Below are 27,545 nucleotides of genomic sequence, written 5' to 3'. Positions count from 1 at the left end.
GAAAAACTTGGACTCTCTACTGCATGAATGTCATAAAGTCAGGAACTTATGAGACTTTTGCAACAGGGACAGAGCCCTGCTGGGTGAATGTAAGCCTTCACTGGGAAGACATAAGAATGTGCAGGACAAAGGGCTTCAATGGACATGAAGGATCTTTGCTGGAAAACTGCTATGATTTGGTGAACTTCAGCAGAAACTTTTTCTGAAGGCATCTATTCACTGAGTGCCTGCATTTTATTGTTACCTTATACTCCCTCCTTTTCATCAATAAACTCTTTTATTTCTTCAGTATAAACAGAACATAATTCATTCAACAAGTGACATTATGCCCAGGGTTACACATTTCCCATCTTCTGGAAACAGATGGGCCTTTGTTGTTAAATCTTGTTCTATAGATTATTTTTAAAATGTGTTCTGACTGTTCACTAAGAGAACAAAGCAATTGTCCTGAGTGACAGGGAAAGAAAAATAAAGAAACCTCAGGTCACATGAGGACATGGGTTCCTTAAACAAATTAAGGCCACATCGACACATCCTCTGTCTGTGAGTTCCCCAGTGATGAGAACCACAGCCACAGCCTTGCATTGTTCATATGGAGTTGAGATGCATTGCTAAAGAATTTTATGTATTTCCAGGAAGGATCTTTCAGGATATACCCCATGCATGAATCACCACTTAGACCTTGCTTTTCAGCCTAAATGAACACCATACTCTGAAGAAAGCATCCTGTATAACACAATAGGCAGAGTGAGGGAAAAAAGCCTCTCCCAAATCAGACTGTATACACAGTGCCAGAATAAGGACCAGTGTTACTGATTTATTACTGAAATGCATCTTTCCCTGGGTTGTAGACACAGCCACTGCTTAAGCTGAAGCAGCCCAATTAAGAGTTATCCATGATCAGATTAACCAAAGCCTGCTATACATGAGACCATGGCTTACTTTGCCTTTTATAAGCAGCAGTCAACACTCTTGGAAATTCATGAGGTGCCACAATTTCACCCTTGTGATTTTAATGACATCCTCCTACTCAGATCCATTTCCATCACCATGCTATTCCTGCTTTCAGCAAGACCCTAAGACCTGAAAAACAGCAATTTTCCCAGCTAAATGCAGTGACAACTGTAATGATGGAGCCCATGAAAAGTCTGATACTCTCCACCATTACTGCATCGTTGCTCTGAACAGGTTTCAAATGATCCTACATGGCAGAGAGCGCCCAGCACCTCCTTGGACCTTCCCCACACAATGGCTAGGAAGGGATATGAAAGAACGGCTCAAGTAACCCAACTCTGCCTGAGCATTTCCCATCACAGCTGGGTCAAGGAGGCTGAAAAGCTGAGCTATTATCTGGCCAGCAGATGGGGATAGCTCACTCTGGATAGGCCCTCCTGGTAGGAGACTGCTTTCTCCCAGGTAAGCTTGAAGAGGATTCAAGAAAATTAATTTCTGAGCTTCATGCAGAGCTATGGAGGCTATGGCCTTCACCTGTCCCAGGGAAAAAGTACTGTACAAGCTCCAGAAAACTGAAAGGAAGAAGCTTCTCAAAAGGCTCACTTGCACAGGTGATGCTGTTCTGAAGCATGCAGGCAAATCCGTAACTAACTTTCCAGGAGAAAATTTTGACGTTTCAAGACAGCTAAGAGACAGGCTGTTGGCTTGAGCAGTTTACATACAACAGATTATATTGTCCATCCAACTAAAAATGCTCCTGTCTCACAGTAACCTTCATTTCTGGATCCCTGGAGCAACTGCAGGAAAGGCACTGCTTCTGTGCATTGGCTGCAGCAAGATGAGGAGAGCATGGGGTGAAGGCTTTACTTTTATTTTTGAGACCACAAGCACTGAGGTTCAGTGCCTGCAGTTTTTTCCCTGCAGGAAGAGTGCTGGCCACAGGTAAGGAAGGTGCTGGAAGGCCCAGACCTGGCTGCAGACACTCATGTATTAACCCTGTAACCCAGGATCACCCAGTTTGTAGCCCTTCCTAAAATTCTGGATGTTCAGGCTGCACATTGCTTGTCTGTGGATCTTACAATACAGTGTGTGTCTATTTTAAGGACAGATATTTTTGCAAAACTCCTCAAAGGCCAAGCTCAAACATCCCAAGCAGAATACTCAGGAGAGGGCTGAGTGGCAATGCAAGCTTTCAAACAGGATTTAGAAGCTTTTGTGGATCAGGGTGTTAGACTCTGGAGGGGGCTGGATCTACTGTACATCCCTGTCCTCAGCAAGTCTATTGCTAGTCTGAGTGGCACCATGCTCATTTGTAACCTGTTCTGCAGTCCCTAATTCTTGTCATGTAGAGAAAGGTGAGACATATCCCTTAGAGCTGTCACTTCTCCAGGGAGTCTGACACACATAATCTGGGCCTGGCTGCAATGATCACTCAGTGTTTAAATCCTGTGCTGGCATTACCTATGCAAAACACAGAAACATACCCTGTCAGCTGCTAAGTCACACAAACAAATCTGAATATTTCTTGTACGGCTTAAACAATCAAAATGGTTCATAAGCCTTCAGTATCTCAAGAAAATGATTTAGAGCAGCTGTAGACCAGAAAGACACCATGAGTGAGGGAAGACTGGACACCTGCCAAACAAAGGTGTTTTTGAAGGGGGACATTCAGGTGGGTATTTGCTCCTGCTCCTCTAGTCCTCATAAATATCCCATCTCCCACACTCCTGCCTCCCACTGTTCCCATCTGTTGACACAATAGTTCTCCATTAAAGAGCTGCTCTCCTACCCTGAAAAGGCAGCTGCTTTCATGCTGTGTAATCTAACCCCAAAACTAGAGGTCAAGTGTAGGGAATGTGCCAAATCATCTACATAGTATGTAGAGTTAGTTTGGTAGATGGTAAACAGTATTTCTGTAAACATAACTTCAGGTTTGGGAATTTCCTTTTTTTCTCAGTTAATCTGGCACAGAGGCACACAGTGAAAACATAAATAACAAACAAAAAACCCCACTGTATAAAAAAATTATGGCCCCAAACAAAATCCCTTAGGAATGTTACAAACTTTTGATAAATAGATTGACCTTTGAGTTCATAACAATGTGCTAGAATAAATATAAAAGGATATAATGTTGATTTTATCCAAGAATTTGGGATACATTTCAGTTGTAAATCAGACACATATGAAGTATGAAAATGTTAAAAAGAATAGCAGAAAACAGTGTGAGGTTATTTTTTTTGCAGTACTATTTAATACAAAGATTTTGGTTCCTATGACAACAAAAACACTGAAAAGCACTGGTTTCTATCCCAGAGGTGGGTGTGTTTCATTAGAGAGCAAAACATGCACAAAGTAAAATTCAAAGCTTTTAAAAGTCATTAAAGATCCCTGGGTGTCTTTGTTGTTCTGGAAGTGTAAGCTTGATAATGAAAGTGCATTTCAGAAAGGGCTGGACAGTCCTTTGAGGCATCCCAAATTAGACTATCCAAAACTAGAGGTAAAACATGAGTTAAAAAGCAAAAGTTAGTGATTAGACTCGATAATCTTAGAGGTCTTTTCCAACCTTAATGAATCTGTGTTTCCTCTCAGTCTGGAATCAACAGTCTGTCTGGAGGACAGGTGAACACTCATCATTTCCCACCACTCTGGACTCAGCTGTCAAATTCCAAATGCCACCTCTAGCTACGAGTAATAGTTCTAAAAGAAAACCAGGAGCTAACAAGGGGTATGAAGATACATACACGTTACATGCAAGTAGAGAACAGCGCTGTCAGAACCCAGGCTGTTTTCCACCAGCACGGTCACTCGGAATATGCCCACGTTCTGGTAGATGTGCTTGATCCCATCTTCTGTCGAGCTGAGGTTGGCATATGACACAGCGATGCCGTCTCCAAAATCCACCTGAATGAGGGATCTCTGGAGGTCTCCCTGTGGTGGAAGAGAAAGGATCAAAACAGACTCTGTTTTGCTTTTGAGAGACGGGATCAATGGGGTGACTGAGACCAATCAGAAAATAGTAACAAGGTCTGATGTGCCAGAGGAACAGCCTGCACTGACCTGTCAAACAACCAGGGCTGCTAAAGATCCCTCCCTTTCATATAAGATGCAGCATCTTGCCTTACCTTTAAACATCCTCATCCCCTAGGAAATCCCCCTCTGGCTCTGCATGGTGCTCATGCTGGCTATGTTCACACTTGCTGGCTACTGCTGTGGAGCACCTTCCCAGCCTGGTGCACTGAAGCAGTGGCCACTTTCTTCCTTTTTCTCCCTCTTTTCCTTTGCGAGAGAAACAGTACTCTGGATGCCCAACTTCCCTTCTGGAATGAAAGGTACCCATGTGAATGGATGGCATCAGGCAGGTATCCACACCAGAAAGAGATGTGAATGTATGTGACTATAAGAGGAAATTGTAACAGAACTTTTATATTCCTCATGTTCTCTCAGTCTTTTTATAACTTGTTGTGAAGGCAGAAATAGTGGAGGCTTGCTTGAACGGAAAGCAAAAGGATCAGAGCTATACCTGATGGTGGCAAGAGCAACAGGTTTTCCCAGATGCTCTCTTTTAATAGACTAAAGTTGTTTTTACACTGCCCTGGCACCCTGCTGGAAGCTCTGTTGCTTCCAAATAGATGAGATAAAAATAACTGTGTTGCTCTGTTGTGGAGAATCCCAAACTGAAGGTGTGACAGGGGAAATGGTCTTAAGAACAGAGTTCTGTCCTTTGTTGACTTGAGTTATTAGAAAGACGTGCAGTTTCAAACACGATGCAGTGCTTTGGGCACTCATGTCTGTTTGACTGAGCCAACAGAAGCCACCAAATGGGATTTGCTTCTAGAGCCAGAAGTGAACACACATGACCTCTGAATATCTTTCAGGGGGAGACTATTCTTATCTCAAGTCCAGTACTGGACACAGACCAAATACAGAGATCTCTGAAGTACCCTTCAATGCTTTCCCAGTTCCTCCAGGTCCATCATTACTAGGGTTTTAGTTGTCTTTTCTTACTCAAAAGGAGATGATGTCTTTGAACAGTAAAGCCATGCTGCTGGGACATGGTTAAAACTGTGCCACCATAGTGACCCCGCTGGATTTACCAGTTCTGAGGATATTCAAGGCCATGCAGTTGATGTTTTGCAAGGCCAAACAGTTGAAGTTTGTTTCAGGTTGTGCAATATTCCTCCACTTATCTGAGGCAGCAGCAGAAGATGAAAAGAGTGACAGAATAGCCTCATTTCTGCAACTGTCAAAATTTGTGTTCTAATGAACCTTTTTCTCCTCTTGTCTTCATTTTGTCCATACCCATGAAACTCACGCTGTCTACAGGTGTAGCCAGGGAAGGGAACGATTTCTAAGGCATGCAAGATTTAGATTTCAGTTCCTAGGTAGAGAAGATTCTGACAGGAACCACTGAAAATCTAATTAGAGAAGAGCTTCAGCTGCTGTTTCCCAGCCTTATTTGTCTTGGCCTTTCCTGTTTTAAAACCCTTTGAACTGGAAACCCATTTTCCACAGAGTAAGATCCAGGCTATAACACTCCTCTGAAAATGCGACCTTTTGGAAATCTGACATTAAAAAGTCTAGCTTAGGAAGCGGGAGAGAAAATTCAAGAAAACAAAGAGACTGTGTTTTGACTTGTCCTAACATTTTATCTGTGCCAAGTAAGAGCATGGGCAGAGCAAGACAGGAAGAGAAAGCAGATGAGCCAAAATCCAAACATTTCCCACACAGCCCACACCTGATTTAAACCAACTCAGCTGTCACTGTCTCTTGTCTCCAGCATCTCTCCAGAGCCACTTGAAGAGGTTGTTTTACCAAGAGAAGTTTTGTTCTGCAACAACTTGATGTCTATCCAGACATCTTGCAAAAACCCCTCTTGTTGCTTTTTCCAGCTTCTCTTTTTTATTTTGTCAAGCTCAATACTCCACAATCGGATTTTTCTGAAGCTTTTAGCCCAAATTAGGCAGATGTAAAATTCCCTGCATTACTTGTAGGAGACACACTGCTGCTGTTGGAGTGTTTTCATGGATTAATTAATTGTGTCTTCTTTAGATTAACCCCTTTCTCTGCAATCTTGATAAGGGCTTGTGTGCAGCTAAAGGCTTAAACATATGCTGAGCCTTAAGAACTTTTAGCCTGAAAAGAAGCCCTCATAATTAAAAACAAGTTTCTGAGGCCCCATATTAAACCCCTTACCTACCTAGACAACATTAGTTACTAAAATGTAAATCAGAAATTTACTATTTTCTAAGGGATTTTCTCATTAAATTTACAGGTTTTTGTCAAGTATATACAAAATATTTCTCTCTCCCTCCTTCCTGGTCCTGCCTCCTAAGCCAAGTGCACCTTTTTCCTGCATCTTGACCAAAGAAGCCTCGAGAGCACACAAGACCTCGAGTTACCAAAAAACTCTGTGAAGCTTCCTGCCTCAGGGTACATCAAGAAACATCCCATACAGTTTGCAACAATATTTTTATACTTTGATTACTTTTAGGCAGCTCTCAATATTTTGGTGGATGTGAGATCCCTCCTAGCAGGATTCTCTCTCTCAAACACACCATTGGAATCTTGCCCTGAAAGTTGTAATAATGCATTTTCCTTATTGACTTTCAGTATTTGTATCTAAATGGAAGTATTAAAAAATGGAACAAACACAGCTCAAGGTTTTTAATTTTGGTTCCTATGTTTCAGATTTCATTTTTAAGTCTTTAATTATGCGCCGACTTCTGTATCTTCCTAAGAGATGTTGACAATAAATTTAATTACCCTTTGAAAGAAACAGACACAGCTGCTGTTGGATGTTTTCATGGATTAATTCATTGTGCTTTCTTTAGATTAACCCCTTTCCCTCTCTGGCATTTTCCTGGCACCAAAAGAAATCATTCATCAAAGATATTTTTACTGGAACTGAATATCTACACATGGCATACCTTTAATCAAGATCTGTTTAAAGTATTTTCATAATTTTTACCAGATACTCAGATCCTATTTTATCAAGAACTTAAAAACATGCTTTCCTGTATAAATCCCTGCTTCCAGAGAGAAGGCCTTAATTTTTCAAATCAGAAACTGAACAGAAAGGTGCCTTTTAGCAGGGCAAATGGCTCGATACTTTTCACATGTACTTCTTCTTCAACACCAAGTAGTGAATTTTATTGATCACATCATTCATCCTGACTGCCAGTTGTGCCAGCTCAACTCAGCTATGAGCTCTTTTTACAGTACTAGATCTCCTGTGCCCCACAGGAATCAGTAACAGCCTCTCAGGATTATGCAGAGTAATTCAACTTGTGTGACTAGAAGTGCATTACAAGACTGTAGTGCTGTATGTCATCAGGAAGGCAAGGTCCACTTTGATTTTCATGGAATTTCAACAGTGACTTTAAACATGCATGAAAGGCTCTGATTTCTCCCAACCAGCTTGTCCTCATCAGAAAATGCAATTATAATTGAGATGACAGTGGTACAGGGGAGGGTACATACTGTGTTATTTGTGTGTTATTACAGGAGTGTAGTGCTGCTAGTAAGATAAACAGCCGTGATTCAGCATGTGCATTGAAAGTTAGGATGAAGGCTTCATATTTCTGCAATCATTACTAACAAACTTGTGATATCAAAAGAGGGAACACAGTGGGATACTGCCAAAAAAAAAAAATACAGACTATGCTTTTAATTACTACTAGCTTTGCTTCTTTAATTTGAGTATGTCAACAATTAATCCTAATGCTAAACTCATCTCCAGAAACTTCAGCTGAGTTGAATACTGAATTGCATCAAACAATAGTGCTGAGGTGGGAAATGTTAATGGCATTGTGCCCCCAGCAGGATCCCCAGGCTCATTAAATGTACCCAAGACACAGTGTACCTTGTACAGCCATGTATCAACATTGTCATTACAGAGAGCCACGGCAGTCTTTAGGAAATTCAGGGCTTCATTTGTATGTTCACATGGTAAGAGAGAGTCCTCTGGATTTATGAGCAATCACTACACAAATGCAAGGCATGGGGGGTATGAGAAGGGAATAAAACATCAGAAAGTTTAAGTTTCTTACTCAAGGTCATGCAGAAGGAGCTCAGAGTGCGGTTCAGGAATGAGTTCAGATTGCCTGAATTGCAGCCTGTGGCCTGAAGTGTAGGAACAAATTAGCTTTCCCCACACATTAGTCTAATCCAAACATCACACAGCAGCAGCAAGCAGTTAAAAGCAAGTCAAAATCTACTCCCAGTGGAGTGACTTTGCCAAGTGAGAACTGAGGCAGACCTGGAATGTCAAAGATTTTTGGCTGTCATTTTATCAAGATAAAAAATAAATTAGAGGAGGCAGTTTCTCTGTGAATTATCTGTAATGAAACAGTCAAAGCCCTGAACCTTCCTGCCCTGAATGTCTTTGCCATCCATTTCCTCAGCAAAGATGTGTGAGCAATGGGATGAAACAAGTTTGAAAGCCATTGTGCTGAGCAGCGTTGCTCTGGAGGCTGCAGCTTTCAGAGTCTCTGCTGAAGCAGTACAGCAGCACAAGTGTTCACACAAATAACTCTAACACACAAATAACAATTGTGGTTGTGACAGGCAAGAGACCGACGTGACCATGTGATCAGGAAGGCACACAGCAACAACACACACTTTAAAAAATCCCTCTGTTTTCTACAACAGAGAAGCAAAACACATCAAGGACGTTGGGTTGAATAACTTAAGTAGGAAAAGGGCCTTCATAACTTCACTTTTCTTTTGCTGCTGTCCAAAAATAAAGCAAGGATTCAGTTTTTTAGGCTGAAAAACGACTCTTGTTGAATGCTGCAGTGTGAGAGGTACCAGCCCTGAGTCTCTGCATGTAGCCCAGGCCAGGGCAAATGATTAACCTTTAAACTGGCAGCATGTTTAAGCAATGAAAAATTTGCATTTAAGCATAGCTAATTTTCTCATGTGCTGTCACGCAATGACAAAAACGCTGTTGGTATTCTGCTTATCTCATGGAAATTTAAGAGCAAAATTCCCAGCTTAAGTATGATGCCTTGCTTATTAAACACTTCCAAAATACTTCATAAAATGCAACCCATGATAGTTAGGGAAGGCAGTATTGATGATTCCTGGTTATTGTCACCCACTAAAAATACCATGATGATTATACCCAGATTAATTGGACAAATAACTTGGCCAAACCTTTCCAATAATGGGACCATAAATATTAAGTGCAAGGTGACCTTGCAAGCAATTTAGAGGAAGTCAGACAGAAATTCTAAAAGGTGACAGGTGACTTAGATCACTTTTGAAAGATTCTTTAAATCATCTTCAGATGATTTAAATATGACCTGTTGGTTGGGTTTGCTTTTAATGTTATTTATATGCTGCCAGATATAAATGTTTCACAGGAAAATTTCATGTGAATCAGGGTTAGAGAAACTGGGCCAGAATCCCAGCTCTCAGAAATCAGCAATGCTCAGTGTGCTCCTGGTTCCTACCCTCCCTCCACTTGCACAACTTCAGTGATGATTTTCTTTTGTGTCTTCTTCAATAGCAGAACACTTCTGAATGCCTTGTCCTTGCTTCTCTTGAGGCATCTTTTGCTCACATTATGTTTTTGTCAGAATGCACAGTCATGGCTCTCAGCATCACTACAGGCACAACCAGGCTCTACAAGGAACCACTGTGCTGTGGTTCCTGCCCCTGCATCCCACACCTGAGTGAAAACATCATCTTTTTTACTGCTGCCATTTGTTTCTCCCTGCCCTCTTAGCAATCTGCTCCACTACAGAGACACAGTGAATTTTCAGGGCCTCCAGTGAATCTGCTTCTGTAGTTTGTTCCTCTTTTCAAACCCAGGTGGATTCCTAGATGGAGCAGAAAACCCTAGAAAGATAACAGGAGTACAAATCTCAAACAGACTCTTGTACCTTGGCTCACCAGCTTCTCTTTTTTTTTTTTTTCCCTTTTCCTACAGATCAAGTGGAACATGGGCATGAAAAAAGAGAGCTGGGAGGCTGCAGTGTATGAAACAGCTCTGCAGATTTGAAGGCTTCAAACAAACTGTCTCAGAGGGATACAGGAGATGTTAAGATGCAAAAGGAAAAGCCATTGCTTTTTCACATCCTGAAAGATATCAGCTATCACTCACACTAAAGGAGGAGTCCTCACCAGGGTGTAGCACTGTTAAAATATTGCCCATCACTCAAGGGGGCAAGGGTTGAATAGGAGACATTTTTTCACATGTTGTTGCAGGAAAAGATGTGCAAGGTGACATAACCAGCCCTTTTTAACTTTCCTGATGCCTTCCCCTCAGTTAAAATGAAGTGGCACAGATTTTTTGGATACTGATCATGCTGGATTGTACTGTGCTATACACCTGTGCAGGACAGAATAAACAGAAATTGGCAAATTCTTGTCTTGTGATACCTCTGCCTTGTATGCAAGGGAAAGGAACTTCACTTTGAGAAGCAGGGTTGGATTAAACTATCTCCAGAGATCCCTTTCAACCTCAATTATTCTGTGAAATCAGTACCCATTTTATAAAAGATGTCTTTTGATGGGTTGTTTAACTTTTCTAGTGAGTGATGTTTTCTTGTCACTGAACAGTTAAATTGGTAAATGGTTTAGTCTACATGTGGTTTTGCTGCTTCAACTACATTTTATTCCCCTATAGCTTGCACATAACTGGGCAAATATTCCTTTTTGTTGAATATTTCTTTTGTTGCAACACCCACACAAAGTTATTGCCAGACTGGATAAAATTTACCCAAAGGTTTTGTTGGTTGCTCTTTAAGTTGACAAATCTAGGAGCAGGAGGTCAAGATTCATCTAACAGGGAGAGTAATTGAAAAGGCTGGTGGCTGATCAATACTGCTACAGCCCTCAAAAGCAATTCCTAACCTCCTCATCAGATACACCGCAAGAAGAGCTCCCTTTAGATCTCCTCAGAACTGACTCACTCACTCATCAAAACATCTGTTCTGTACTCCTTGACACCCAGCATGAGAGAGGCACCATCTCATACTGGAGAAGGTGCTGCTTCCAGACTCTGGTGCACACTGAAGCAGAGCTGCCAGAAAAGATCAGAATGAACAAAAGAGACAGAACAATGCACAGCAGCTCCCTGTATGACAGAATGGTCAGGGTTCTCTTACATGATATGTGAGCTGAAGCACTCACAGAGGAAAGAGCAGGACATTTGTCCTGAGCTTCCCACACTGTGGGTGATTGTCTCTCCCTCTGACTATTGGCATAATTCTTTGATAGTTTTGTGACTGGCTATTCAGATTATTCATCTCCTTCTCCCAGTTCTAAAACTTTGCTCAGAAGAGACAGATGATGCAAAGTGTGTTTTTACTTTTTTTTTTTAAAGCCTGGAGACTGACTCTTGTTTTAGACCTCTTCCTTTTCATCTTTAAATGCAGAAATCAATAATTTAATCAGGTGAAATTATGTGTTCCCATTGTTATTACAGCACCACAATAGCAATGCTGTATGACTGTCAGTACTGAAATAAAGTGACCATATTTTGGAGAAAATAAATATTTGGGTCAAAAACTGCTTCAGGTTAGATATGATTTATCATATGGTATTGCCTTTACAAATCAGGACACCTGTTTGCTGGGGAAAGCATCAATAATAAAGATGTAAAAAAAAAAATCTTTCCTCAGAGGAGATGGGTCAGAAGTAATTTCCTTGAATACTCTATACTCTAAATTAAAAAGGGATGTACATTGTCCCTTGAATACTCTAAACTATAAAGGGATTGTTCCTTGGTGTTAAAGCATATTTGTTTTAAGATTTATTGGCCAGTAAGAGAGGAAAAGGGATAGAAGTTTAAAGAAATCAAATTAGATTAGGGAAAAAGAGAAGACTGCTACTTTGTGAATGTTCCTGCTTATGTACCAGCAATCAAACACAGACAGAGAAGTGCTGAAAAGAAAAAAGAGGTGAAAAGATTTAAATACTTTTTTTCTGTGGATTCAGGAGTAGAGGGAGCAGAACAATGAAATACCAAGTTAAGTTACAGATATAATAAAAACACAGATCAGAGCCCAAATCAGTTTCAAAATAGCAATGAATTTCAGACTTAATCCTGCTGAAGACATCTTGAGATTTCACCCATAAATGCCTAAACAATATGTACCAACTTGTGTGATGGGGACCCAGCTGCATGTGTACTATTTGTCATCTTTGGTTTAAAGTCAGTGGAAATTCAGTTTCAAAAAACAGCAGGAAGCAAAAAACACAGTTAAGGGTGTGGGATCAGAATTCAAACCTGCAGTCTTCAGTTCTCCTGTGAAATTCCCAAATTATACCAATTCCCACTTTTTATCAACTTCTCCCAGACATTACCCTGGGCACCACAATGACAGCCCTTTCATGTCCATACATTTTGGAGCAAACTCCACCCAGCTACATCCCGGCCGTGACTGACTTTATACCGCCCTGTCTTGCTTCACCTCTTTGCAAACTTTTCCTGGCGCGAGTCCCACTCAGATACACTCGGGGTGAAGGTCACACAGAGCCTACCTCCTCCAGCTGCACCAGGAAGGTGACGTTGTGGCCCTGCTCGGCCGTGAGCCGGCCGTCGGCCGTGACGATGCGGAGGCCCTGGGGAGGTTTGCCCGGGCACTGCTGGGGCTTGGCCGTGTAGCGCTCCCGCACCCCGTCCGTGCAGTTGTTGGAAACAACCTTCCGGTACCTGTAATGGGATGGGGAAACCCGTGCCAGGTGCTGACAAGGAGCACTGCGGGGTTAACTGAGAACAGGTGCCTTTAGACTAAGGAGATTGTTAGGAAACAAAGATTCCCATAAGTATTTCAGTATTTGTCTCAGCCAAGCATTCCTCGTGTGCCCAACACACCAGTAGCTCGTACTGTTGTTAATGGCATGTGTTCATTTCCTGCAATATTCCCATTTCCTGATACCATGTAAGGTACCATAAATTGCCCAAACCATAAAATGGTATGTTATGAGTTAAATAACTATGAAGTTAAAAATAAATTGTACACACATACAGTATGGCATTGTATTCAATTATTACACTGTTGGGCAAAGTTTAACAACTTTTCTCACATTCTCCACTTCTTATTAGTTGTGAGATAAGTGCCTCTAAAGATGTAACCCTCAAGGGCTAGAGCAATAACAATGGAAGCAAAAAGCAGATTCTGCCCATCTTTCAGAGTACAAACCCTCCAAACACAGCTTGGGTTGCTTTGTTTCCTTTAATCACTTTCACCATAAATGAAGTCTGCCAGGATCTTAACTTAAACTACATCTTCCATTGACTTCCAAGAGGGCCAAAGAACAGTCAGCATTTGGGCTAGCTGCCCATCTATTACTTCACTTCACATATACATCAGTTCCATCTCTGTCCACTAATGTATCTTCCAGTGGTCCTGCCTCACCTGATCTCACAGGATTTTAAGGGGAGTCTTTTCAGAAACATTAATGATTTGACCTTACAGTCTCCCCCCCGATTTTTTTTAAGGCATCATCTTTCAGAGAAAAGCCTGGGCCACACATGATGAAGATCTGGAGTGACAGATGTGCAACCCAACAGAGGTGGTGATGAAGGCGTCCCAGGGTCTTCAGCCAGCTCTGACACATCTACAGTAGGTGTAATCTCTAGTTGTCATTGGGTTAAATCCATATGGGTGCTCTAGCTAAATAAAGCCTGGTGAGCCACTTACCCAGTGCTGTTGAGGTAACTCTGTCCAAGGCTGCAGTCTTTTGACAAGGAGGATGGGTTATACCAAAATGCTGGTAAACACTGGCCATTGCTGTGGCGTTCATATCCGTAATCACTGTTGTGACATTAAAAGAAACCATCACATAAAACCCCAAAAGAACAAACACGGTATTAGCTTGTGCTCTCTACTGTTAATACAAGCTTTGATTTTCCTCCATCTGTTTACTAGGATTTCTGATTTTATTTTTACCGACAGAACAGATTCTTCATTCCACTTCAGCTTTTTTAATTGGGGTAGTTATCTTGCATAAATCCCAGTATAAAAAAGAAGAACCAGAGCAGGTAGTTTATGAGTATTGCATAAATTGTTCCCTCTCCACAGACTAACAGTACCTCTCAGGATCAAATCTAGGCTCAAATATAAAAAAAAAAACCAAAATGAAACCAAACCAAACCAAACAACTCAAAACCAACCAAACAAAAAACAAAAAAAAAAAAAAAAAAAACAAAAAAAAAACAAAACAAAAAAAAAAAAACAAAAAAAAAAAAAACAAAAAAAAAAAAACAACCAACCAATCAACCCCCCCAAAAAACCCCAGAAACCTCAGAAATCTAAGCTAAGTTAAATCAACACTGTCTCAGTCATGTCTTAGAAAACTGAAGGGCTAAAAAGCTAATTGCATTTGGAAACTATATCACAGAGGATGCAGAAGGAAATTTACAGCCCTGAGAGAGCTCTCGCCTGAAGACATTAACAGCATATTTGGTAATAGGAATTTTGTGATCTTCAATTCTCTTTTTGCTTGGAAGAGGAAATGCTACCAAAAATCACGTGCTAGAAACAGTGAGTCAAACTTTAATCTTTTGTCACAATTTGAGTTTAGCTGTAACTAAATTTGCTTTGGTTTCACTAAAAACATTTGAAATTGTTTCTGATTCCAAATAAACAAAGACTTTATAAAAAATGTTATTGCAGGAAAAAAAAAATCCAGCTAACAGAAAACCTCTCTAATCAGTATTCCATTCACATGTGGGTTTACTTTCCAGCCGTTGAGTAATGAGGACTGCTTGGTTGGATAATCATTCTTATTCCTTTTACTAAGCCTTCTCCATAGTTCATAATGGAGCAGTAATGGGATGTTGTATCTGAGAACTGCTATACAGAATCCACCAACTCCATTCCAGTATTCCAGTTGCAACACAATCCTTGATCTTAAAATAGCACTTTTCTGTAAAGTATTTTTTATTTATTATCTTTAATTATCTTTATCTTTTACTTATTATCTTGATACCAATATCCTTGGTATCAAGTAGCCTGATTTTCCAAGAGAAGAGTAAGGCAGTGTTAGATTATGTGATTAAGGGCTCATATTTGTATATGTATGTAACGAAGCAGAGAGAAAAAAGAGGAGATGGAAAAAACACCTGATCAAAGTTAGTGGAGCCCCTGCTCCAGCTCCTCCCAGAGCTGTCACAAGACAGCCATCAGTCCATGGCCAGGGTGAGACCTACCAGATCATCAACAAGAGAGATAGTTATAGAAAAATATTAACAACAAGAAGAGTGTTTAACTTAATGAAGACTTTGTTCAAGTGTCTTGAAAAAGCACAATGACTTAAAAATAAGATGTAGTGAGTGACTAGTAAACAATGTTAAGAAGTTTGGTACCAATCTAAGATATAATACAAAGAAGAAAAAAAGGAGACAATGTTTTGATTTATCTTTGTTAAGTTTTTTGTAGTGGTTATCAAGAAAATACATCGAAAATAATTCAGTCCCCGTATTTTACTTCTGCTTCAACTTCAAGAAAAAAAACTTCAAGAAAAAAAATGTTTTGAGGCAATCTCAATATGGCAAAATTAAAAAGATGACATTAAGCAAAAGGAAATTAATGCTGCCTATCACTTAAGAAAACTCCTAAACATATATTGGACTGCATGACTGTTCCAAAGGAACATTTTGGCAGCTGTGGTGCTTGGGGTATCTACAACAAGTAATTGAGAACATACTTTAGGAAACAGCAATAAAGTAGATGACCTAAATGGGCTTTTCCTCATTTTTTTTTGACTGAATTTTCATCAATCTATTTACTCAGATGGTTCCAACTCAGTGCTGCTTAATTGCTTTGGAAGCATCAGCCAGCCAATTCTCCATTGCCATGTGCTTTTATAATCATCCTTGTTGGAATAAGAACACTATAGCTGCAGAATACACTTTGTAATGAAGAATAACACCATTCTGATTTGCTTGGAGAAAACAAATATTTACATACAAATGGGACTCCTGTATTTTTGTAATTCATTTGTAAACACTCTGCAGCACTGAATTCCTAAGTTATCATGTGTGACTCTAATTAAAAAGCTGTAACACTGTACACACACAGTGTTCTGTAATCAGGTGAAAACAAGACAAACTAATACAGTGAAATCTGCCTCAAAGGGGATCAGTACTCACAATCCAATTTGATGCACTAGTCTGGGCTTTCTCACTATGCACATGTCTAGATTCAAGCTACTATTTTGCTTCCTATTCCTACCTGTAAATCTGGGCAAGCCAAGCTGGACTTAACTAGTTTTGACTGTACTTGGATCATATTGCTCAAAGTCAAGAGAAAGAAATTCTAGGATTTTCCACAGCAGAAATAGTTATACCACACAAGTTTCACAGTGTTAGTTTTCAGGCTTGCAAATCATCTGGCTCATTAAGGCCCTACAGAAATATCATCCCAGCAAATGACATGAATTGCTGCTCCATATCCCTCCACAGATGCAGCAGCCACCCGTTCACCTCCGCAGTCTTGGAATCTAATGAATTCCTTGGCTACAGGCTGGTGCATGCAGAACACTGATGCTGACAACAAATTGCTGCTGCCTACAATTTGGCACAACAGGCTTTGTAGCAATCAAGAAGCATTACCATCAATTGGATGTCCATAGCACGAGCCAGTACAGGAAAGTCTGGAGATGGGGAAGGCATCAGCCTCAGCCTGCAATCAGCTCCCCGAGTCATTGCCTGGGAAGTGGGAATTGGCATTTGCATATATTGATGATATTTTGTGCCTGCCTGAAAAGAACTTGGATGACACAGATAATGTATCTCCTAAAAAGGAGTGAAGCATTTGCCATCAGGGATTGCTTTATCAGTATGAAGCAGCCTGTCTTGTGGCTCTCATTGATTAGGGTTTTACCCTTCTACTGGTTTAAACTGGAATCCTATTTGTCTTAGTCAAGTAGAACTGCAAGTTCTTTTCTGTAATTAGATACAAATTCATTCCAGACGTTTTGAATCTCTGCTCAATGCTCATGATAAATTCCTTTATCTAATATTATTTTCACCATAGGTAATAATCAAAGAAAAGCAATCCCCTAAGGAAGTTTGTAATTTGAAAAGAGACCTGACAAACATACTGTTTGGAAGAACTGTTAATTCACATGAAATTATTAAAATCTTACTGCTCTAAGATAGAAATAACTAGTTAATTCAGATGAGTGATTGCCATGTTCATAGCTTCTAAAAATCAGTATATGACTTAGCATGTAATCATAGAAATTCTTTAAGATCAACAGCTTCACCTTAAGGTCAGCTATGCCAGAAGCTGACAATGGTTCTTGTGTTTTTGCATGCTGAGCTCTCCAAACATTTTGGACATTAAATGGGGTGGAATTGAGCTATCTCTGAAAATAGTCACCTTTTCTGCAGTTTGCAAAAGCCCTGGTGGGAAGAAATAACTGTGGCCACAGCACTGGAAAAGTCTCACCACCTTTTTATTCACTTTATACCATTTTCTAATATTCAACCATGATTCAAGTGTAGATGTGTATTAAAGGGGAGCTGTGCTTGTTCCTCAGTTCTACAGGACCTGACATGGGATTTAACTCAGAGAAGGATGGATTCAGCTACAGTCTGAACTGTAGATCTACAGAGGTGTACAATTATAATTGCATTGCAGTATTTGGAGTCAAGCTGTACCAGCTTATGTTAATATGGAACCGAAAATCCCTGAAATCTTTCCACTAAATCCATGCCCAGTAGGTATCCAGGCCCTTAAAGATGCACTGTAGATTTTGCATAGTGAATCTGCATTTTCCACAAGCACTCAAAATGAACTAAAAATTCATTCTAAATTACTATTTGTTAGCTCACCAAGCCCATAACCAAAGGGTGCAAATACAGGTGTATTTCAGAGCTGGCACCTGCATGATCTGAGCTGATGGCTGGTGACACACAAATCCAGCAGAATCTGACCTCACCCAGTGTCTGTCCCCTGCCTCCCTGGGGTTTGTCAGAACATTTTCTCCTGGTGCAGGACTCTGATGTTTTAGCATAGGAACTCACCCCAGCAGGCAGGGCTGTAATTTAAGTACCAGAGAATATAAAAAGAGCCAGCCAGATCCTTGCTGATATCATCTGTGAAAAAAATAAGCAGACCTGATTCCCAGTTGCACTAAGGCACCTTTGTGACTCTCTGGCTATCCAAAACCACTGGCACCAGTATCAACAAGCTCACTCTTCCCATGAAGGTGTGAGGTGGAATACTGATAGAAAAAGCTGTCAGTATTAATGACAGCGGGTCCAGAGGGAGGACTGACGGGGGGGACACTTTACTCAGAGTTCCCATTAAAGGACCTGGGAGACAGGTGGCTGAAGGATGAACACCACCAAAGGTTTCCATCTGTGTCTAGGAGGCATTTCTGCTGAAGAGATATTGCTGCAATAACGCTCAGACGGCAGGAAGGAACACAATGTGAGGAAACCGGGTAAATTAATGCTTTAATAACACCCAAGTAACGGTGCCATCCATTTACCCAAATCAATTAAACGAAGAAGGAGATTCTCGTTTCTAGGCCGTTGCTAGGACAGACTCGCCGAGGGCTCCAGCGCGTCCCGGCTCCCCCATTCCTGAAGCGCTGTTGCCCTCTGGCTGCGAGCCTCGTGCCCTGCACGGAGAGCCGGCTCCCGGCCCGGCCCCTCCGGCTCGCAGCCCGGCGGGAAGGAAAGAAGAAAAGCTGTGGAAGCCCGGCATGGATAAAAACTGGCTGCGGGCAGCAGAGCCCCGCTTCCAAGGCTGGAGGAGCCACGGTCCCTTCTAATGTCACTCGGTTTTGTTGCTGCGCAAAACAATAAACAAATGTGCCCTTTTCCCTGAGAAAGGAGTCCTGGCGGGCTGCATACGGATTTGAAATTAATCTGGAGTTCTGTGATATTACAAGGGAAAAAAAAAAAAAAAAAAATAGAAAATCTGTCTTTTATACCTGCTATTTTCCCCCTGAACTGATAAAAAAGGACTTGCAGGATTAACAGCAATAACACTTTTTCTCACTTTACCCAACCAGAGAGATACAATTTTTTACTCCAATCTCTGACAAGCTCAGATAATAAAATTTTCTCCATATAAATTTAGTGTTTAAACAGCAACGACAACACAATGACAGGGATTATTTTTTCTTCAACTCTGTAAATAAACATGGGTTCTGTAACCACTGACAATATAAAAACCTGTCCAGCTTATTTCAAGATTCAAAAATCAAGTGTGGGCAGCTAAGGAGCTTCTCCTTGTCCAGGGGATAATGTCCCTTTCAATCTCCTTCAATTAAGAGCCCTGCCCAGCCAAAAAAAAAAAAAAAAAAAAAAAAAAAAAAAAAAAAAAAAAAAAAAATCAAAAGCGTTGAAATGTTGAAATGTCATGAGTGAGGCTGATAAAAGTGCTTTTTTCTTCCTGAAAAGGAAAGAACTCCACAGAGGGCACCCTACCGCAGCAAGAATTCATTCCCTGACTTCCTCCAAACCTCCCTCCAACTTCTGCAGGGTGAATTGGCAGTGAAGCCTCATGCAGAGTTCAACAAGGCAGGCACTGGAAATTACAGTGGTGCAGCAGAAGCTTTGCCTTTCTTAGCAGACATAATTGCTTTTTTTTCTCACCATTTCTTTTCTCTTTTTCTGTCCTTCTCTGGCATATCTATGTAAAATTATGCTCCTGATGAGTATTGTTGGCAAATGTTTCTGAACTGGATCCTTAAAGCAATATTTCAATCTTTTTTCATCAGAGGCAGTAGGGAGGGAAGCCGAAATGGATAAAGTAGAAATCCAAGTCTCAGGACTGTAGGAATAACTTGAGCTCAGGGAGAAAGGGAGGGGATCACAACAGTCTGATCTAAACCAAAACTGATTCCATGAGAAAGAGAAAGGTCCTTGGTCAGAAAGGTCCTAATTCTGCCTCTTCCAACAGATTTGAGGCATCTTGTTAATGCATGTGAACTGTGAGTGCCTGTTGTACATGCCCAGTCCAAGCCTTCTCTTAGAGATTCTCCCATAGCCCATCAGAGCCTTTGGAGAAAGTTTCCTTGAGGTGAACATTAAAGAAATAAAAGCATGCTTCCACCAGCAAATGTCACTGTGGTACTTTTGTTCTGTACCTAGAAGCAAAGTTTTGTAGTGGCAAGCCACAAAGTCAATTTTAATGAAATAAATGTATTCATTCTCAGAGAGAAGTGCTGGAAGGAAAGCGTATTTTTATCAGACTTTTCAGGTATGTGTGTCCCTTACAAGTGCCAGGGATTTAAACACTAATGGACTGACTGTGAGTCAATTGCATCAACTATTTTACAAGGCCATGAGGTTGGCTCAGCATTGTACTGCATGCCCTGTAAGGGTCAAAATCTTCAGGGAGTTTCCCTGCTTTTAATGATGGTTTGGGGTTTTTGGTTTGGCTTTTATCTTTTTTACATTACAAGAGAAATATGATTAAAATTATTGAAATCCAGGAGCTTTGGACACCTGAATGGCAATCTACACACAGATCTCCCTAGAAAAGAACTAAATGGAAAATGAGGAAATCATCAAGAAAACATATTGACAAAATCTGTGCCAAAATATGTTCATAATTGTTATTTTCTGGAGCAAGAGAACTGACTTTTTTGACACAATATAAAAGCCTCCTGTGTTTCTGTGATTTTATACAGAAAAAATATTCTATGTTTATGTAGGAGTAGGAAGGGAAATGCTATAAACTTCCATATAAAATATTGATGGGATGAACCTTTTCAGGATTCACACACCAGATTCTGGGTTTAATTAGTAACATGACATAGATCTGGGTGGGTGAGGCACAAAGGGAGTTTATCAGCACTGCCAAGCAGCCAACATTTCTCTCATCCAAAATACTGAGGAACTTGTAGACTTGAAGAAAAGAGGTAAGAAAGAGATTTCAATAATGTGGTTCCCTGCCTTTTTTGTGCAAATTGGTGTGAGTCAGCAGTAATACTGAAATGAAACCAGCAGCTGAAGATTTTATCACGCCACGCATAACTTACCAATGGACTCTATTTCCCATAGCAAACATCAGAGAAGAAAAGGCTTCAGAAGGAGATTAACTCGAATCAGGAAGGCAATGTCTGCTGGATACTGTCACACATGATGGTCCAGATGCAACAAATGACCCAGGAATTTATTTCCTAGATACCTGATTCTAGAAGCTGAAGGCATACATAGCATATGCATATATTTACTTTCACTCATATATACATATGGGTGTAGGTGTTAAGAATTTATTTTCTTTTTTACACAATGCTGTTATATGTCTTCAGACTGCTCTCAGCCACCTTTGGCCATTGCTAAGGTTAGATGTACTAAATTGACCCGTTACCTTACCGGTGCACAGAGCTGGAAAATGGTCTGCTCAGCCTGATTTTGTGGGAGCCTTAGGAGATTACAGATACCTATTCCACCTTTCCTTCTCTTAACACACCTGCATGATCAGGGAGCAGCCCATTTCAATACCTGCATGTTTATTAATTTCTGCTCTCTGCAAGCCTACAGCCTCTCTAAGGATCCCCGTGGTGCTGTGTGAGAGCACCCAGCCCTTCTGCCCATCGCTCACCAGTCAAAGTCTGCCTCTGTGCACACGCAGGGCTCTGAGGTCATAGCCCCAGCATATTTCCCTTGCATGCATTTCTTCTCTGACTTGCGCTTCCTGTAGATCCTTTTTGCTCCCATGATGCAGGCTTCTCCCTGGAAACAAAACCAGAAACATTTCTTTGACACCCACCAGGCTATTTGTGTCACCTGGTTTTTCCAAGCCTGTGCAACAGAAGGTGTTACTCAAGGGAAGAGGACGGGGAGCCAAATGCCATCTCAGCACACTGGAGTTAATTAGAGCTACTGGAGCTCTAACTGAAACTAAATCAACTTTTCCAATACACACTAAGAAATTATCTGAGATTACTTATATATCTTATTCAGTTCTGAATAAACACAGCAGGTTTATTTCTTTGGTCTGACCTCTCTGGGAATATTTTCATTCAGTAGAAACTTGTAATGTGTGTTTATGTAAATACTTCCATGAATGAGTTTGGTTTTAGGGGGTTTGACTTGTTATGTAGATGCTAAAACTTCCCATCTTCAGCACCCTGCTTAATATTTCTATTTGGGAACAAGGCTCAGCCTTGCAATCTCAGTGGAAAGGAATTCAAAAGTAAAGAGTACACAGAAGCCTTCCTAAAAGTAGTTCTACAAGCTCCAAAGCCAATATCCTCAAAGAAATACTGCAAAATCCTTGGTATTTTTGCTTATGTAAATTCAAGAAAGCAAAGAACAAAATACAGTGGAGTCTCACTAATTACCTTTTATGCTGTTAAAATCATTATGGAAAATTTTTTCATAGCTTTTATTTGATGATTTGATGGCATGAAACAGAAGGGCCTGAATAGCTACTGGTCTAAAATGCTGTGCTTCCTTGAATTTCAAGGAAGCTGTACTGATTTTCAGCATCTAAAGATCTAAGTAATAACTGATATTTTTAGTGTAGAGTTGTGCCTTGTGTGAGCAGCTAGTCTGAGTCAAGCTACTTTCATTTCATATTCATTATTAAATTCTTGCCCAGCAATATATATACAGAAAGACAACCTTTGATGATATAAATGTGTGCTTTACTCTAGACTTCAGTGGAGCCTGTGGTGTTTATATAACCACAGAATTTGGGCCATATTTTATTCTAACCTGATGAAACATAGGCTGTTGTGTCTTGGCAGAGCTGGGAAGGTGCCCCGAGGCAGGTGCAGGCACTGTGCAGAGCAGCTCACCTTGCTGGGCATGAATTCCGTGGTTCAGAAAGTGATGCAGCAGCTGCATCCAGGATGCACAGGGCAGGGCATGGGGGACAATGAATTGGGGATTAAAGTGCCCAACTCCCACAGTAGAGAGAGACAGATCAGGAATGAAACCAAGAAAAATGAGCAAGAAATGAGGCTAAGAGGGCCAGAAATGGGAGAAACTAGAATGTTCTTAAGACACTGGCTCTGAGGACACGGAGTGGTGAAGGAGAGAAAGGAGGTAAGGATGGGGAAATTGGATGGGATGTGTAAGAGTGAAGGAGTTCAGGTCTCAGTGGCAGTTCTTCTGCTGTTGTACTGTTTCAAGTCTGCATAAGTCTGAGGTAATTGTCTGTGTGCAGGATGACACCCAAAAGACAGCTGTTCATCCTTCAGGGATCACAGAGTCTCAATCTGAGGCAACAGAACAGATCCACCCAGTAAGGAATGAGCTAACACCAAACTGTTAGGAGAAGATACTGGATTGTGCTGATCTGAACTGTAGGATCATTAGCTACTTCAGGTCAGATCCCAGCATCCTCACTTCTCACCTGGCTATGGAGTTGCCAAGGCCTGTAGTCCTCTTCTGCACATCTCCGATCAAAGATGGACTTGTAGTCTACTTTCACCAGCTGCCACTCTGAGCGGTGGCTGAAATGTCCAAACACACTACAGAATGCAGCAGGAAGAACATACAGTAAAAGGAAGTCTGGTAGTTACAGAGGTTCAGTCACCATCATTTCCAACAGAGATCAATTGCTTTAAGAGTGAGAGTCCTGCTCATTTTCACTGGACTGACAAAGTGAAACTTAGCCTGCTAAATATCTATAACCCTATTAGAAACTGAAAAATTGCATGTAGCTTTCATTCTGTTCACTAAGACCCTCCCCCTTATGACAATATCCAAAATTACTCAAATTGAAGAGTCAAGAGAAGACTTGATGTGGGGCTGGAGACAGTAATACCTTCAAGAGTTTTATCTGAGTTTTAAGCTTTGGGAATCCCTTCCATGCAAATTAAAATCAGAACCTGAAGGAACATTCTTCATACATCTTTATTAGCTCAGGTTAGTTTCCAAGCCACATATTCTGCTTATTTCAGGTTTCAGATAAAATATCACAGTTTCTGGCATACTGAGTCCAGATTTATGCATCATGCAGAACTCAGCATACCACATTGAAACTAAACATAATTTTTCATGAGTCAGCCTCGAGGCAACATTTTGTCATTCATTTTTACAAAAGAATGTCTTCACTTATCTGTGTCTCATTAAAAAGAAAAATAATGTAGCAGCAAAAACACAGTTATAAAAAAATACCTCACCATTTTTCTTTCAAATATTAATATGTCAACAGTAACTCTGCTTTATATCACATTCAATTTGAGGAGTCAGGTTTCATGCTGATAAGCTAAGTGATAATACGTTTGCAGCTTGCAAGGAACCATGTTGCTAATCCCTCAGTCGTATCACAAATAAACTGATGATTTAGCAACAGAAGACTGCACACTCCTGGCTGCAGATTGTACTTGGTTTGGTCCCCAAGCAGAAATTACACTGTTCCAAAATACAACGTGTGGCTCACCTCCAAAGCATCATTATGACATGCTCACTTACGTCATGATGAGGGTTTCCTCTCCAGGCTCCCCTAAAACTCCATCTACAAACAGTGGGAGGGATGTGAAACTGTACTTGCTCCAAGATCTCCCTTCATCAAAACTTAACCTAGAGGAGAAAGCAGAATTAGTGTCTTCTTTCCTTACTCTCCTATCTTACTCAAAGGGATTCTCTAGTCCACTACAGCTGCTATGGAGAAGTAGAAAACAGCTTCTCTTATTGGATTCTGATTTTTTGGTCCTTTAAATAACTATTTTTTGGGGAAGCATTGTAAACCAGAGCACTGATCAAGCTTGTCTGGCATCATACCACTAACCCATGGCCAATATTTAAGTGGTAGAAACTAGAATTTATGTTAAAGATTGATGCTCAAAGGGCAAAATGTAACCTAAGAATAAGATTTTTTAAAAAAATAAACAAGTGATTTTGAACATTTGGTATTTGAGTCCCCAGTATAAAACATTTTGAGGTTAGCTTTCTGGAGGATGATAATTTCTTCAGACCAGCAGTCTCCCCTGTGGGAAGTGTAAGTGAAAGCCTGGACCCACTCATAATTTCTTAAGACTTGGGTCTGGGTGTTTCAGATTCTGATATGCCACTAACTGTGGTGGAAGTAAATAATGCAGAACAGCACAAAGCTATACTCTGCCTCCTCACTCAGGAATGCTAACTGCACTTTTGCATTACCAGTTACATAACCCTGAATGTATTCAACAAAATTCTGGTTTGTAAGTGCTGCCTGCCACACAGAAGGCAAGCTCATCAATAATTTTGAAAATTAGGACTACTTTGGTAACTTAATGAGAGACAAAAGCATAAACCATATATATATGTGTGTATATATATGTGTGTGTATATATATGTGTATGTGTATATGTATATATATATATATATATATATATATATATATATACAAATCCAAAAAGCCAAACTGTGGTAAATCAGGAGTGTTGTGGAATTATACTGATGATATCTCAGACCTGCCAAGCCAAAATTATGTAAACTGTAATTCTGTAATTTCCAGGATTTCTTAGCTTTATCTAACGTAAGGTTTGCCAATATCTTAACAAATACTTTCTAGATTAGAGCTGCAGAAGACTGGATGCACACTAAGTGCCTACTTCCTGGCATCTGAAGAGAGGGACAGCAGCCATTTAACACAAGTGGAGTCATTACCAGAGGTGTCTGATAGGCAGAGATGTGTGTTTCATGGCAACGAGTACTCCACCTTGATCCAGGTACAGAACACTGTGCTCTTCCTCAAAGATCTGAAAAAAAAAAAAAAAAAAGTGTTTATTTAAACCTATTAACCTTAGTATCAAGAAAATGTCACAGTTCCTTAAGTAGGATCATGACACAGGACAGTTATATGCTAGGAAAATTATAAACTAAAGGAAATTATAGATATATTTCCTGGACTCAGTTTTTTATTGTTTGGGCATTCTTTCCCACAGTTTTTCTAGGTCTGTGGAAAATTCATTCTTCCCTTGCTTGACAGAAAGTTAGAAATATGATTTTTTTTTTGCAAGGATCAACAATTTCCCTCCTTTCGATGACAAATTTTTGTTTAAAGAAGAATTTCATGTGTTTGCACATGTCTGGCCCCATCTCAAATAATTGATTTAGACAGAAAAATGAGGCTGGTCAAACACTGCAAAGTAATTAGATTCCTGGATTATCAAATATTGGAAAATATTTTCTCTCCCTGTGTCTTTTTTATATTAACTTTCTGCAAACATCTGCTCTACAGTCTATACAGCATCATTTGTTAATCTGAGAGTTACTTTTTCTCTGCATGACTTGATATCCCATTCAGAAAATAGGAATAACAGAATTTCCTGATCTGAGGATAAACACATTAGAGGGCACTTCTTAACAGGTGAGACTCCACTAAGTATTAGGAACTAGATATAATTTCATCATCCAGTCTCTTTCCACAGGAAGGCAGCTTTGGAACAAGGTGAACTAAATTTTGTCTTTTTCTGAATTTTGACTTTTTCTGCAAAATAATCCATTTATGTAGGCAACAAACTTTGGACAACTCAGCTTAGGTGAAGTGAGTCCCAGCTGAAGTGAGAAAAAGTAGACCAGCGAAATTGCTGATTTTTGGGTAAGTATAGTCATGGACAAAAAGAAAAATAGTTTGGTTGGCACGAGGGATTTACAATAGTAAAAGGTACTGCTCTCCTCTTATTATTCATCATTTATTCTGTTGTCTTTGCTATGGGGTTAAACTGAAGTCAAACTCTGAGCAGAATAATAAAAATAATTTTCTGTTATATGAAGTCGAACAGCATATTCAGTCTTTCTCTTTGAACATCTGTGTACCTTTGAGAAGGGAAGTTTTCTCTTTCGTAAAAGGTTTGCAAAAAGCTACCCTGAACCAAATGAAATGAAAAGCAAGTGACAGATTGAATCTGCTTTTATGACATTTCCTGATTTGTATTTAAACCAGTGATTCTGTGTCATTTACCTGCCTCCAAGTGTTCCCAGCATCAGAAGTAACAAACATGCTGATGTCATTGTCTGATAGCTCAGTGCCTATATTACCTGTAACATAAGCACTGGTTATTGAAGGAGCCCTCTCAGAAACAGCACAATAAGCAAATCAGGGGAGTAAATGTATTTATTTATTTATTTTGCAGTTGTAGAACTTCTGTAGAGCTTGTGAGGAAAAATGAGAGGGAAGGGGGGAAAGGGAAGGTGTTTCAGTTTGAAAAAAAATGTAAAAAAGACCCAATATATACAACTCTACACACCTCTATATGCAAAGGAAATGCCCTGATTTGAACTTATGCTCACAAGAGTAGAGGGCAAGACATGATCTCCTCTGTCTTGAAAGCCAGTTTCCATTAAAGCCTATGACAAGCTGAAGGGCCATAAGGATTTTCATTTGACAGCCTGCCTCCTTTCCCAATACTGGTGGTGTGACACCCCAGAGCCACCCAACACCCTCCACAAACTCCAGAACTTGTCCAGGTTTGCACATCAAACATAGGGAATTTTAAAATATTTCATACCTGAAGCTACAATAATACTGGGGGCAGTGTCTCTGCTGGCGATGTTTCCTGAGGTGTAGGGGTTGTCTGAGACCTTCAAGTGAAGATGAAGGGAGCAATAGGGCTGTGGAGAAAGGGGAAATAAATGTAAAAAGCAGACACAACACAGTAGGAGCAATGTATGCTCCTATTTCAACAGGCTAAGAAACATACAGTGTCTTTCTGCATTTCTTCCT

At 40.3% G+C, this 27,545-nt stretch overlaps 1 protein-coding gene across 2 annotated transcripts in view; it reads right to left on the bottom strand.

The window, feature by feature from the left end:
* Positions 1 to 27,545, bottom strand: part of SORCS1 (sortilin related VPS10 domain containing receptor 1) — a 259,695-nt gene that overhangs the window by 22,198 nt on the left and 209,952 nt on the right. For both annotated transcript variants that reach the window (XM_053949503.1, XM_053949505.1), the window contains exons 11-19: positions 27,331 to 27,433; positions 26,784 to 26,860; positions 25,487 to 25,578; positions 24,311 to 24,418; positions 23,247 to 23,364; positions 21,486 to 21,616; positions 13,611 to 13,724; positions 12,448 to 12,619; positions 3,696 to 3,882 (exon numbers count right to left, since the gene is read on the bottom strand). In XM_053949503.1, the coding sequence (XP_053805478.1) occupies positions 3,696 to 3,882; positions 12,448 to 12,619; positions 13,611 to 13,724; positions 21,486 to 21,616; positions 23,247 to 23,364; positions 24,311 to 24,418; positions 25,487 to 25,578; positions 26,784 to 26,860; positions 27,331 to 27,433 (1,102 nt within the window). The remainder of the gene's footprint in view (positions 1 to 3,695; positions 3,883 to 12,447; positions 12,620 to 13,610; positions 13,725 to 21,485; positions 21,617 to 23,246; positions 23,365 to 24,310; positions 24,419 to 25,486; positions 25,579 to 26,783; positions 26,861 to 27,330; positions 27,434 to 27,545) is intronic.

The sequence above is a fragment of the Vidua chalybeata genome, chromosome 8, assembly GCF_026979565.1.
Source record: "Vidua chalybeata isolate OUT-0048 chromosome 8, bVidCha1 merged haplotype, whole genome shotgun sequence".
Lineage (NCBI taxonomy): Eukaryota > Metazoa > Chordata > Aves > Passeriformes > Viduidae > Vidua > Vidua chalybeata.
This window is presented reverse-complemented; position numbering and strand designations above follow the sequence as displayed.